Source organism: Physeter macrocephalus, chromosome 4 (assembly GCF_002837175.3).
Source record: "Physeter macrocephalus isolate SW-GA chromosome 4, ASM283717v5, whole genome shotgun sequence".
In the NCBI taxonomy this organism is placed as follows: domain Eukaryota; kingdom Metazoa; phylum Chordata; class Mammalia; order Artiodactyla; family Physeteridae; genus Physeter; species Physeter macrocephalus.
The window spans coordinates 22,313,277-22,327,004 of record NC_041217.1 but is presented as its reverse complement, the minus strand read 5'-3'; the positions used below and the strand labels follow the sequence as shown (position 1 = coordinate 22,327,004).

General features: G+C 52.1%; 1 protein-coding gene across 2 annotated transcripts in view; it reads right to left on the bottom strand.

Moving 5' to 3' along the window:
- Nucleotides 1-1,277: 1,277 nt before the first annotated feature.
- CAPN2 (calpain 2) overlaps nucleotides 1,278-13,728 on the bottom strand; it is a 53,636-nt gene continuing 41,185 nt past the window's right edge. The window contains exons 12-22 of one of the 2 annotated variants that reach the window (XM_024130741.3): nucleotides 13,144-13,355; nucleotides 11,855-11,891; nucleotides 10,859-10,924; nucleotides 9,551-9,608; nucleotides 7,230-7,294; nucleotides 5,961-6,029; nucleotides 5,321-5,399; nucleotides 4,988-5,112; nucleotides 3,597-3,713; nucleotides 3,283-3,341; nucleotides 1,278-1,515 (exon numbers count right to left, since the gene is read on the bottom strand). In XM_024130741.3, the coding sequence (XP_023986509.1) occupies nucleotides 3,303-3,341; nucleotides 3,597-3,713; nucleotides 4,988-5,112; nucleotides 5,321-5,399; nucleotides 5,961-6,029; nucleotides 7,230-7,294; nucleotides 9,551-9,608; nucleotides 10,859-10,924; nucleotides 11,855-11,891; nucleotides 13,144-13,355 (867 nt within the window). In that variant the 3' untranslated portion in view covers nucleotides 1,278-1,515; nucleotides 3,283-3,302. The remainder of the gene's footprint in view (nucleotides 1,516-3,282; nucleotides 3,342-3,596; nucleotides 3,714-4,987; nucleotides 5,113-5,320; nucleotides 5,400-5,960; nucleotides 6,030-7,229; nucleotides 7,295-9,550; nucleotides 9,609-10,858; nucleotides 10,925-11,854; nucleotides 11,892-13,143; nucleotides 13,356-13,728) is intronic. The other variant, XM_024130742.3, reaches the window with a different exon arrangement.

The following is a 13,728-nucleotide window of genomic DNA, read 5'->3' as shown; positions in this document are numbered from 1 at the left end:
CACACACACACACACACACACACACACACACACACACACACACACACACACACACACACACACACACACACACGAAGTGCTGCCTGTTCTCGGTTCCCGCTTCGGGCCCTGAGATGGATTTGGGAAATCCATCTTCCTCTCTTTTCGTGAGGCTGCCACTTGCCTCTCTAGTCATCTGACATCTCTCCCTTCTACGATTCCTCAAGGGTCCCCAGCAGCCGACCAGTGGTTTAGCTGCACGCCTTCCTGGCTCTCTCTTGTTCCCTCCACCAAAGTGACAGGCAGGTGGCGGGCAAAGCACAAACTTGCCGGTACCTCCTTAAGAGACCAAGAAGCACTCGAAATTGGAGCTGACTGTATGGTCAGTTATCAGAGCTTCTGAACTGGATCTTTAAAAAGCTTTATAGTTCCACATTGAAATGGAGGTCAGCTGCCCTTTCCTCTCAGTGCCAGCATTTACGCGCGCCTGGCTAGAGTGGGACGGGCTGTAACTGGGTGTGCTCACCGCTGGGCCCTCCAGGAAGAGCAGCACCCACGTGGGATTGCCTGGACGACTCTTTCTTTATTGAGCAGTACGTTGGGAAGAAGGTAAGGCAACAAGGCAGTATTTGTACAGTGTCGCTAGCATTTGCCCAAGGTGAAGCCAGGAAACACGTTCATGTGGTTTCCACGGACGTCCCCCCTAATCCATGCACGAACGCTAGCGGTGAAGTCTGGGAAGGTTCGAGGCAGGCGGCGAACAGCTGTGCTGTCTTCCATCACCATGGGCGTGCAGACGGGACCCCCGGTTTGGGTCATCACTTCAGCTGAGCAAGAGGGGCGTCCCTTCAGTATCGTGACGCTCAGTTTATAAGAGCAGACATGCTCAAGGACTTGGGTTAAGACAGACAGACTGTTAACCAATCAATTTTATATAAAATCTCTTATTTAACCCAAGTGATAAAGATGTGCTTCTCACCTGGCCTCTTCAGATGCCTTCGTGATGCATCATATTTTTCCATTTTACTCAAGGGAAATGCATTACCATTTAATCCCCGGACAGCTGTTTGGTACATGTCACAACTGTATTTTTAAACTCAAAGTTGCTTTAAATATTGCCGGCAAGGACCTTATGTCCTTTAAGGTTGACTGAATGTTAAATTAAGCTCAGCTGTTAAATACCTCCCTGCATTTTTTCCGATTTAATATTGTTATAAACAGGAAAGTGTGTAAAAGTAAAGTGTATACTATGTACAGATTGAAGGTTTTCTCTAAGTTTTTCAAGGGTTAAGTGACTCACTTGCATTTAGTACGATTATACTAAAATAATATACTTTGATATCTGAAAGTTCTGCTTTCTCAAGTAGGTAGTATCATCATTTTCAGCTCTAATCGTCAGTTTAAGTAAATGTTCCCATAATTTCAAGATCCAGATAAAAAGTTTCTCTGTGGAGGCTTAGTCCTTGGCTGATTTTCTTTCATGAGAAGTCTTCAGGCAGATTAGTTATAACTTCAAAGTACTGAAAAACACAGCCACTGTGGGGAAGGAAAAAAAACAAATCAGTTCAGTGAGCATTCTTAAAAGAAAAAGGCTATCTAAGTACCTATCGATTGTTCTGAAAGATTGACTGTTGTACGAGAAATGCTGATCAAGGGTTACGATATCAGAGTATTAACTCACATTTTTTTTCTACCTGATTTCTAGAGTCTAGCTTTTTACAGGGTCGTAAAAAGCTGTTATCTGAATCAGGTGGTCATGAATCGTATTACAGGGTTGACTGAAACACATGAGACGTGAAACTTGGAAAACATGAATTAGCATTTCTGTATCCCTGCCTCAGTGTCACATCAGAGGTTCGTTTGGATAGCCCTTAAACTAGTGGTTTTCAGCCTCGGTTCTCTACTGGAGAAATCCGGGAACTTTAAATCAGACTCTAATGAAATTAGCCAGGGATGGGCCTGGACACCAGGACTTCTGCGAAGCTCCCCAGGACTGCAGGCTGCAGGCAGGGCTGACAATCCCTGCAAACCGAAGGAGAGGTCTTCTTCCGTTGCAGCCTCGGCAAAAAGAGAGTTGAGTGTGGGGAACTCCAGGGACCTGTGAAAGGCGAGGCTTAGAAAAGGCGGGAAAGCCAGTGGGTAAGATGTTTCTCAGAGGAATTGGGAGGGTGGTCTGAGTAGGCTGGCCGCATAAAATAGTGGGAGCCGGGGAGGAAGATTTCCAGCGAGAAGGATAAAGGGCTACAGTTTCCCAAACTTCACACGTGGCACGTTTAGGTCCCCATTGTATTGCCTCTATCTTAGACTGCAGTCTCAGGGGAAGGTTATTTCCTGAGCTACATAGAGTTTTAAGCAAGTTAGTGTTCTCTGGAACCAGCTAAAATGTATTTTGCAGTTGGCTCACGTTACTTTAAAATGCATACCGGAGTGAAAGAGCTATTTAGTTGCTGGCTTCCTCCAGAGTCCGAAATTCAATGGAAGGAGGTGCCAGTCCCTCACCCTTGACCTTCTTACCACTCTACTCCTCTCTGGTCCCTGGGACTTGGTCATTCCTACCCAGCACTGGCCACCCAACCCCAGTCTCTGTAGCCTGTGTTGCTCCAAGCTCAGTTCACCCTTGGACAGAGGAAATGCAAGCTGGAGCCGGGCGAGGATGAAAAGTAACCCCAGCTGGCTTCCTTCTTTGAAGTGAGAGAACTTTCTGTCTTCGGATGACAAGAGAACATTTTGCGCTTTGCTTTCTGTGGAATTGGCATACCAAGTGAATTTCGATTGATGATCGTTTCCGAGGTGGCCGGTGCTGGGGTTCCAGACACATGAGCACAATCATTATATATGGTAAGCTTATCTACTATTGTTATTGTATTTTAAAGGTGGAGGAAGTAGAGAAAAGTAATTTGTGCAGAAAGTATTTTAAGTAGATCTAAGAATGACAGATCTTCCCAAGACCCACTTAAATTTCATCCAAAGGGTTTCTCTGCATAATAAGCATCTTCTCCCATGCATGCTAATTAGCAGGTTGGTCATTTTTCTAAGAGGGATTCTACAGCCACCCTCTTATTATTTTAACCTTGTGCTATTCTCAAGGCAAAGCTTCTGGGAGGAGTGACCAGGTGTGTTTTCTTGGACTCGAGAATCAATGGGCAGTTGGGAAATGACTGCCAACAGAGGTGCACTGTGGGATCTTACAACAATTTACAGCCCGACCCTGACAGACCAAAAGCCACAGATTTCTGTCGCCCAAGTAACAGCCCTTCTCCCCTCTGTCCCCCAGGAGTAGGGGCTGGGAAGCTGCTGACTTACAGAGATAAGGTCAAGCTGGATCATACCAGTATCCTCGGGGTCCAGCTGCTTAAATATCCCTGTGGAGGCAGAAACAGGATGTCCTATAAGTGAGCTGCAATAGAGGTCACATTGTCATTTTCCCCAGTCTGGCAGCTGATTTCACTGAACATCACAAGTTATGACTTCTTCCCTCTGTCCCCAGATTAAAGAAGGATTTTCATTCTCAACTGGACAGACACGTCTCTGGCTCAGGTGGTTTCACCCATGGGGAAAGGCAGGCTGCTTTCGTACCGAGAGAAATGAAATGGGCCTTTACCCAAATGGGCACTTACTGAATAGTGTTTCCAGTCGAACCAAACACCTAACAAAATTGTCAAAATCGATGATGAGCTGGTCATCTGCGAACCGAGCAACGATGACTTGGTGGAGCTGACAGGGCATCCTGAAACCTGCAGTTAATGAACATGCAGACCGATTGCCAAGTGTTCGATTGCACCCTGGGGCTCTGTTCGTGGGCTCTGGACCCGGCAGATGACAGTTATAATTGCTTTGGTCCCCTGGCTGCTCTGCGGTGAGACTGTTTTTATTTTGCAAAGCCAGTGCCTTCTGCCATTGCGTTTGTTTCCACACTGTTCACCTCCACCCATTTTTTTTTGCATTTTAATATTTATTTATTATTTATTTAGGCTGCGCCGGGTCTTAGTTGCGGCACGCGTGTGAGATCTGGTTCCCTGACCAGGGATCGAACCCAGACCCCCTGCACTGGGAGCGCGGAGTCTTAGGCATTGGACCACCAAGGAAGTCCCAGGCAAGTGGATTCTTAACCACTGCTCCACCAGGGAAGTCCAATGTTCTAATTTTTATTTAACTTTTTTTTTTTTTTTTTTTTTTTTTTTTTTTTTTTTTTTGCGGTACGCGGGCCTCTCACTGTTGTGGCCTCTCCCGTTGCGGGGCCGTGTGAGATCTGGTTCCCTGACCAGGGATCGAACCCAGACGCCCTGCACTGGGAGCGCGGAGTCTTACCTACTGGACCATCAGGAAGTCCCGTCTCCTTACTAACGTGTAAGACTTTCCTTGCCTGTTCCTACTTTCATGGTCAGACTATTTCATGCTATCGATCCTGTCTCCTTTTCTGTTTGTCTCACTCTGAAATCACCTTGGAGACTAGATTCTTCCTGGATGTACGTGGCAGAAACTGTTCATGCTAAACTAATATTGATTCTCCCTTTTTCCATAGTTGTAGAATTTTTAACAGGCCATGGCTGCCTAGAATCAAGGCAGCATTTCCCAGCTTCCCTGGCAGCCCTCTGAAGCCTTGTGACTAAGTCCTGGCACTGGGATTTGTGTACAGAGTGACATGTGCCCTTAAAGGCAAGGAGCCCCTCTTTCCCTCCTTCTGTCAGCCCATTGCTAGAACGTGGTTGTGGTGACAAGCCATCCCCATCCTGCAGATACGGGTGACGATCTAAGGGCGGGTGACACAGTATGATAGGAGCCTGGGTCCCTGACAGTAGGAGACACCATCTGGCCTTGGACGGCTTGAGCTTGAATCGTTACGTGAGAGGAAGGTGTATCTTGTTTAACCCACTTATTTGGGGTCTCTGCTGTAGCATTACATCCCAACGAATGGACAACCTCGTATTGTCCTATTTGTCCCCTAAGCACACCAGTCTCCCACAGCTGGTGTCCCTTTTACTGACATCACGTGCTGCTAAGGACTCACCCAAGGGTGGAGCTGGACATCCACTTCTGCCTGACCAGCCCTGCACCTGAGCGGACGAGGGCAGGGTGTGTGGGTCTGCTGAAGACTGGCTTTGCCTGCGACCCGCTGGGGCCCTTGGAGGGAAACTGAGATTCCAGAAGGCTTAGAGGGCAGAGCGTCCTGGACTCCATTTCATTTTACCAATTAGTCTTTAAAAGGCGCATGAAAAGGATGTGTTTGTACTGAACCAGCACCAACACTCTATTTCATAGCTTACCAAACTTTGTATCGTATGGAATAAGTTTTCACATATTCTACAGATAAAAGAAAGAAAATACAGTTAGGAAGTGTTACCTGCTTCTTCTAATGCTTTCCGCATCTCATAGGAGTTCATGGTTCCGGACCTGTCCACGTCGATTTCCCGGTAAATTTTCTGGAACATGCAAAATAGTTAGAAAACCATGACCCAAAAGGTGGCAAGTTACCTCTCTGTGCTGTGTGCTAAGTGGGGCTGAAGTTCTTCCGGCTCCATGCCTCTAGTGTGGCCTTGGAAGCATCACCCATGTTTCTGCCTTAAAGAGTATTTTGCCTCTCTCCATGAGCTAGTTTATAAATATGCCCATCAAATCACCGAGCCAACTGCATGAGCCCCTGTTATTATCTTCTGTAATTTTTGTACTTTAGCTGTCAAAAACCCAAACTACCAGGGGCTACATGGCCTTTTCAGGACACTTGATGGTGGCTTTTAGATGACCCCGTTTCCGGTCAGTAAGGCAGGGAGTAAACCACTTAACTTGCAAAGTCTTTGTTTTTTTCTGTTTGCATTTGCCCAGCCCTGTCTTCACCCATTCTGAGCTCCGTTATGAGTACAATCCCCACTGCTTGGAGATGCTCCTCCGCCGTCCTAAAGAGCTGCTGCATCCAAAAGTATGTGCATGGCGTGTTGCCCACACAGATCCACCGCCCCTGCCACCCGGCCCTCCTGGGCTCTTACTTGGTATTTCTGAATCTTGGTCCAAAGAACGTAGAACTCCTTCAGACCCAGCTTGCCACTCCCATCCGACTGCCTGCAGTTAAGGAAAGCTCCCAGAGTCTGGGTTCACGTGGGCTGTGGCACCTGGTTTGTCCTCTCCCCTGGAGAGTCTGGTAACCACAGCTCGATCACAAGGAGCTCTTGCAGAAGGACCCTTTTCCTGCTCTTCACACTGGCTAAACCTCCATCTAAGGGTTGGTGGAAGGGCCCAATGGAGACCTGCTGGTCCCCCGACTCTGTGTGCTGATGGGTCTGGGGGTGCTATGCAGCTGGCCCCAATTCCTGCTAAGAAGGAGCTGTTGGAGGATATGCAAAGGCTTCAGATGGCTTCTAATGGCTGCGCCCTTGCCCATTTAGGGAGTATCATTATTTCTAAGAGGCCTTTTTGTGAGGGGAGCTACACAGCAGGTGCCATGAGCCCACCAGATGAAACTTCATAGAAGCTTAAGCCATCCAGGCCATCTTTGCCCAGCACCTCTCAGAAAGCAGCAGGGACAGCAGATGGATGATGAGTCGGCCTCAGGGCTGAGTGGTGGCCTGGGAAGGAGCCAGAGCAACGAGGAAGGAGAGTGCTCTTGGAGGGTGGGCCCCTGTCTTATGAATCAGGAAGAAATTCGTGACTGGGGAAAGCATTCACATCAGAAGTATCATAGTAGGGACTTCTCTGGTGGCGCAGTGGTTAAGAATCCGTCTGCCAATGCAGGGGACACGGGTTCGAACCCCGGTCTGGGAAGATCCCACATGCCGCAGAGCAACTAAGCCCGTGCGCCACAACTACCGAGCCTGTGTGCCTAGAGCCTGCGAGCCACAACTACTGAGCCCGCATGCCATGACTACTGAAGCCCGCGCGCCTACAGCCCAGAGGAACCACCGCAATGAGAAGCCCGTGCACCGCAACGAAGAGTAGCCCCCACTCGCCGCAACTAGAGAAAGCCCGCGCGCGACTATTTCCCTAGAGGTAACACATCCAAGCTGCCCTGGGCAGAGAACAGCAGGCATGCTGTCAGGAATTTCCTGCAGGAACCCCTCAGCCTGTGGCATCTCACATTCCCTCAGCTGGAGTCCCTCGAATCTCCCTACCAAGGGAGGTCAGCGCTGACAACAGTCCTACGCCTCAGCCAGCAGGGACAGCTGGCTGCTGTGAAGGGGAGGAGGCCTGTGTTTGTATCTTCCTGGAGTGAAGTTTCAAACTCTCCCAGCCTCTGTCCTGCGGGGCCCATTACAGGATATGTCAAGCATGTCAACCATGATCTTGCAGGTCTCTATGCTGAAGCCGTCTGACTTGATATCTTGGCCTAGGAGACAAAATAAGTGTGACAGGAACATCTTCTAGAGCAGTACTGTCCAATACAACCTTCTACGATCGCAGACTATTCCGTATCTGCACCCTCCGATATGGGAGCCACTCAAATTGTTTTAAGTAGCCACATGAGGCAGGCGGCCACCGTACTGGGACAGTGCAGAGGCTGTGTTACATTTGCCTGACTTCTCTGTATATTGGCCATGGGCATACGGGGTTATAATAAGTGCTTTTTAAATAAATAAGAGAATGGGAAGAGCCTGGGCCTTGAAGTGTTCCTAAGACGCAAAGTCACCTGCGGAGATAGCGGGGCCCCGCGTGTTAATTCTAGGCAGGGCCCTGAGAGAGGAAGAGGTTTGCTTAACTGCCCGTCTGCAGGCATTTAGGGGGCCTCTGTGTCCCCAGCTGGGTTAGCCTGAGGGCCAGAGCCTGTCCACAGCCTGTGCTCTCCTAGGTGAGTCACTCACTGGTTGAGTCCCGTCTGGTTGGTGGTGGACAGGTGGCGTGAGAGCCTTGTCATAGATGTGAGGCTGTTCCCACAGCCCTCAGGGGAGCCCACCCTTTTCCAGCATGTCCTTGTGAACGGTTAGGACGTAACCTCTCTCAAAGCTGCTGTTCTGGGCTCTGACGCCTTCTAGGGCGTGGGTGTGGGCTGTGCCTGGGGCCCTTGGGCAGGAGTCGCCACTGTGGAGCGCGGGAAGGGCACCGAGCTCCAGGGCCACGCCCCCAACAAGCAGCAGCTGAATCCCAGCGAGCGTGGCCGAGCCCTCCCCCTCCCCCTCCCCGCATCTGTGCAGAAACAGTGGGGCTCAGTGTCCCTGGGCTCATGACAACCACACAGCTCAACAGCCTGTGACCTCACTCGCGCCTGGTGGCCCCGAGGGTAAGCACCATCTTCTCGTCACCCCCAGACTGGAGAAGGGGTGCCGAGGACCAGGGTCCGCCTTGGGGAAGCCCTACCCTCGTCGCTGGACCCCCTGGCTGCAGCTCTGCGAAGAAGCTCAAATGCAGCCGTTTGTGTGGAGGCCACCGGGCACGGATCGGTCACACGTGGTTCCTGTGAGGGACCACGTGCGTGTCGTTCACGTTCACCGTGCTGGAAGACCCCGCTGGCCTGGATCCTTCTTTGGCTTCAAGAGGAGGATTTTTACCTCTTGGGGTGGGGCCAGGGTGAAGTCCACGGGACCTCTGGAGACAATCCCAGGCTGGCGCTCAGACCTGACGACATATGCTCTCGTGTCGGATCCGGGCTGAGAACGCCTGGTACCGTACAGACCCCTGCTCGGTGGGCTGCTGTCTTACCAGGGCAGCACGGTTCTGCTGGTGACTTGAGGGGGAGAATCGCAGTGTGCGGGGTGTGTTCTCCCACCCCCTGCGGCGGTGATCAACACTGGGGAGGCGGACAGTCCACCCTTTGATACTTTTTGCTTAAGAAACAGTTTAACCTGAAAAGGTGCGTGAGGACCGTGGCTCTCCAGCTCCCTCTCAAGTCTCCACCCAGTTCTGTCTGTGCTTTATAGATTCCCATCCTCCTGGGCTGAGAGCAGTCAGTTCTGGAGCCTTGAAGCCACGTGCCTGGCCCACTGGCCCAACTGAAGCGACACTTCTCCCATCAAGAACTGGCTCGACCAGGCTCCCTTAAACACACATTTGGGGGATGAACCTTTTTAATGCCATCCCCTTAGCTGGAGTGGAAGAGAGACCACTTATTTCTCCATTCTGGCTCATCAGTGAGCCGTCGTCACTGTCAGTGGTTCCCCACTAAATACAGCCGGGAGTCCAGGGACGGGGGTGCTTTCTGGCTCCCATCGCGCTTTTTCTTAGCAATTAATCATCCTAAGAGTCACCGTATACAGAGGAGCCCAGGCTTTGTGCTAGGCAATTCCTACACGTCATCTCATCTAAGACATTCAACCACTCTGAAGAGGTTAAGTAATAACATGCCTATTTTGCAGATAAGGAAACAAGAGTCAGGGAGATTATCTAACTTGGTTTAGATCACAGAGTTAGTAAGTCGTGGAAACCTGGATGTGATCTTTGACCTCTACAGACTCCAGAAACCTTAGCCCTTTTTTATCACATCGGGGAGAACCTCCTTCATCCGGTTCTTTGGTGGTGATGGTGGTATTTAAGCAGGAGTGGGAGTGACGGTTCAGCCACAGCCGCCGAGCCGGGGAAGGGCAAGGATCCCCGTGTCCCCTCACGTTGCAGAAGGAGCAGGATGAGGGATGTGCGAGGGGTGGGTACTTACGCTTTGCCAGAACTCTTCTCAGGATTGTCTGCAACTCAAAGGCGGAGATCTCTGCATCCTGTGGACATGCAACCAGAGCGTCGTTATTGGCTCCCTTGGGGCTGCGTGAAGCACGGAGCAGCTGACGTGTCACGGGTGTCTGCTCTGGCTGAGCCCGCGAGGTGCATTAGAGCTGGGGCGGGGAGGGGTCTGTGGATGTGCGTTTCTAACAAGCCCCAGGATATGCTGCTGCTGCCCCCAGACCGCATTACAAGGAGCACAGCCACAGCCCAAGTTTTTGAGTGTTTTAATGCACAGTGTGCTCCAGGCAGAGCTCAGTCGCCAGTGCTCTGCTGTCGAGAATATAAAGAATAAATTCTCCATTCTACCCATGTTTGTGGTCTCTTGACTCAGTTCTCTATTCCCTTCCTCGCACCCAGCATGCCTTCCTCTACCTTTAAAACCCAGATCTGGCTTCCTGCCAAGCTGGTTGGGACCAGCTGTCTCCAAGAACTGGCCCAGCACCTTTTCTGTGGCCCTAGATGCCAGGGCTCCTCAGAAGTGGTGCGGGTACCTCTGTTCACTTACACATGTTGTGTAACTGGGGGACAAGCCCCATTATTTAAGACCAAGACTGACATTGTGCGTTCCTGGGTGGGGGGTGTGTGTGTGTGTTTCAAACAGTGGGGAAATATGTCTCTATGATGCCCCTTCCCTTAGAAACCAGGAGGGAGGGAGGCAGACAGGCAGGCGGAGGCGTGAGCAGGTGGCGCCTGCTTTAACTCTGATGAGGAGGCCCAGGTAAGCCGATGGTGGACACTTGAGAGAGCTAGTGTCCTCCGTATATGGAGGAGAATGAAGAGGCCTGCCAACTTTGTAGCGGACGGAAGCCTAGATGGCCTGAGGGATTTCTTTTTTAAGAACAGGGAAGGCTGACACTCTGTTGCTTGCATCCTTGAGACTGAAAACCCTCCATGTCCCCAAATATTTTTGTGGCAATCAAAGAGAAGGGGCTGAGTTCCATGTCTCAGTTGCAGTGGCACAGAGCAAACAAAACAGCCACGAGGAGAGGCCCAGAGTCCTCAGGCAGGAGGAGCACAGCCAGAGCCGACCCCCGACAGCAGAAGCCCCTGGCGACTGACGCGCAGAGGCCCCGGGGAGGCCTGGGGCGAGGAATCTGAGCGGAAATCCCAGTTACGTTTGTAATTCCTCTTTGCTTTTTGTTCAGTTTGTTTCCTCTCCCCCCTTAGACTGAAGTCTCCTTGAGGACAAAGACGGTCTCTTTGCGTCAAGCAGGGCGCACAGCACAGAGGTTTGGGGAACACTTACCTCCCCTGCCAACTGGGCAAACAGCCTCCTGAATCCATCATCGATGTCGTCCTCGCTGACATCAATCTGGAAGGCGGGGCACAGAAGTGAGACGCAGTGACCAGCAGGCGCCTGCTCTCCCTTCTGGGGCGGCCTCCCATCCCCACTCAGTTACCCTCTCTCCCTCTCTCAGGTCTGAATTCTAAGGTTACCGGGACTGAGACAAAGGACAGTGTGATGAATTAAGGAGATTTTTTTTCCAGTTAAAACACACAGAGGGACTATAAACTATGTGGGAAGGAGTTACACTCTAATTTCTCACGTAGGCATCTTCTCCAACAATCCACCAAAATGGCCTTTTATGATCTAACTAACGGGGACTCAGAAGTGTAAAGACTAGCTGGCGTGGTCTGGAACGGCTCTGAACGTGGCGAGAGCACAGCCGTGAGGCCCTTGGAAGTTGTTGCACGTCTCACTGAGTACACAGAGCTTCAGCAGCTGAGGAATAACGATCATCGGGCCACTGCGGGCACCAGGACAGAGGGAACAGCGCTCCTTCCCATCTGTGTGCTTTCCTTCCTCGACTCTGGACTCTTAGGCTGGGTCTGGAATTCCTGAGTGGCAGTCCTCAAAGCCCTCAGCATTTACCACTGAATCACAACTCCCAGAACTCTAGGGAACCTGAAAAATCTTGTCATGCAACGTTTCCATTTTGTTGATGAGAAAACTGAGGTCCAGGAAGGGGAGGGACAAGAGCGCCCACTGCTCAGAGCAGCCTGGTGTCCCATCCTCCAGGCACCCCGTGCGTGCGGGCTACATCCAGGGGACCGTCCAGCCCCACGCAGCGGCCACAGCCGGTGCAGGAGGCGCTCTCGGACTCCCAGGCCAGGGCTGCACCCTAGTTTCAAGCTGTGCTCGTGAAACCCTAGGGGCCTCCTAAACCCTAGGGGTTATTTTCTGCTCCGCTGCTCCTGGGTTGTTCAGGACAGAGCAGGTGGAGCTCAAGCAGTACTGCACCTCTTCAAGGTTGGCCTCGATTTCATCGTCGACGACTCTGGAAACAGAAGGAAACTGTGTGTTACTGAAAAGGGAGTGTTGCAGAAATCCCGGCTAAAATGGAACTGCGCCGTTAAACCCAGCATGGGGTGGGCACAGGGGGGTTTTCTGCATCCCACGTTTCTGTGACAACACATCCCCTACAGCAGAAATGACAGTTAGAAATGATCCAAGGAAGTGTCCTGGCTAAAACAACTTGGAGAGTCAGAACTGTTTTGTTTGCTAGTTTTCAATCTTCCTCGAAGAGCACAGGCTTCCCAGGTACTACGGTGCTGGCGCTCTGGCCCGGAGGAACAGCTTTTAGGTTCCCTGTGAAACGCTCTTTGCCGTCATAATCCTCACACGGAGAATCACGCAGTGTACCCTGCGGCCTACTTGCTCTGCCGAGGGTGGGAGGAGGCAGGGAGGCCTGGGTGCGATTTCAGCTGAAGCTCAGGCCCTGGTTAGTTTATCCCACACACGGCCCTGTGTGCAGGGCTGGGCCCCTCTGCCCCACAGTGAGGGAACTTCCTTCTCTGCTGTGCACTGTCTTGGAGCCCGGGCGGTCCCTGGTCCTCCTACCCACCGCCCCCCCTCCATCCCACACGGATCTCAGCACGTGGCACAAGGTCAGAGGGGGACGCGGCAGCTGCCACGCCCCCTGCTTCCCACACCCTGGCCCTCTGGCACCCAGCCTCCTATCAGTTCTAGAGGGTTTCCAGGGCCTTCCAGTAAATCTTGTGCTTAAGTTGCCCAAGGCTGATTACATCTCACGCAGTCAAGGGCCCAGCTGAACAGACACGGTTGAGGCAGCAGCCATCGCAGCAGCCATCGTGAATTGAGGCCACGCCGACAGCGGCGTCAGCCAAAAATGGTCCCTGAACATCGGGGCTCCAGTGAGGAAGGGGGAGCACCTGGAGACCTCGTGACTGTAGCGGGGAGAGGCTCTGGAGACATCTGAGGGACCGTGGGGACTGGCACTTAGACCCTCGGCTCTGCCAGGCTGGTGGGCTGGGGATGCAGGGATTCTACCAGCACTGCCCCAAATGACAGGCATTTGCAATCTGCTCTACAGCCATCCCTTTCTCATCAGAAAGATCCCGAGTGTCTATTTTCTTTGCTGACCCGAGGGCAGCACTAACGTCCTCCGAGACCTCAGGTCCTCACGCTAAGCCTTCGAAGCGGGCGGGCACTACGGAAAAAGCAGCTGACGAGCAGGTCCAGGCGGGTCAGGAACAAGGGGTGGGGACGAGGAGGGCTGAACGACCTACTGGTAGTCAGCTTTCTTCTCGGAAAAGACCCGGATGCAGAAGTCCCCGTCCTTGTTGGGCTCGAAGGTGGACGGCACCAGGATGTACTCCCCCGGGGGCAGCTTGAAGCGGTTGAGCACCTCCCGCAGGTTGATGAAGGTGTCCGACCGCTCCCTCGCTCGGTGCGTCAGGAAGAAGTTCTTGCTGAGGTGGATGTTGGTCTGTCCTGTCAACTGGCGAAGAAACACGAGCAAGTGGGAGTGGAGGGTGGAAAGGGCTCCAAGCACCGTCCTCTCCACTCATCGAGGCAAGAGGCTCACGGCGACAACTCTGCATCATCTTACATGAAAAGCTAACCTTCTACCCCAAACGGGGACTCGGAGGCACACACAGCAGGGGACCCACATTCACCCCGTCTTCAGATGTCCCATCTCTCCACTCGGACAGAGGTCCTCAGCCTTCCCCGTACGACTCAGGGACATTAAAGTGCCCTCGGCCGGGATCCACTCAGTTCTGTGTGGTATAGACACACTGACACAAGCAGCCAGGACCGCGGCGAGGAGGGGGCCCAGCTCTCAAACATGGGGTGTCAGTCTGACCACGGCA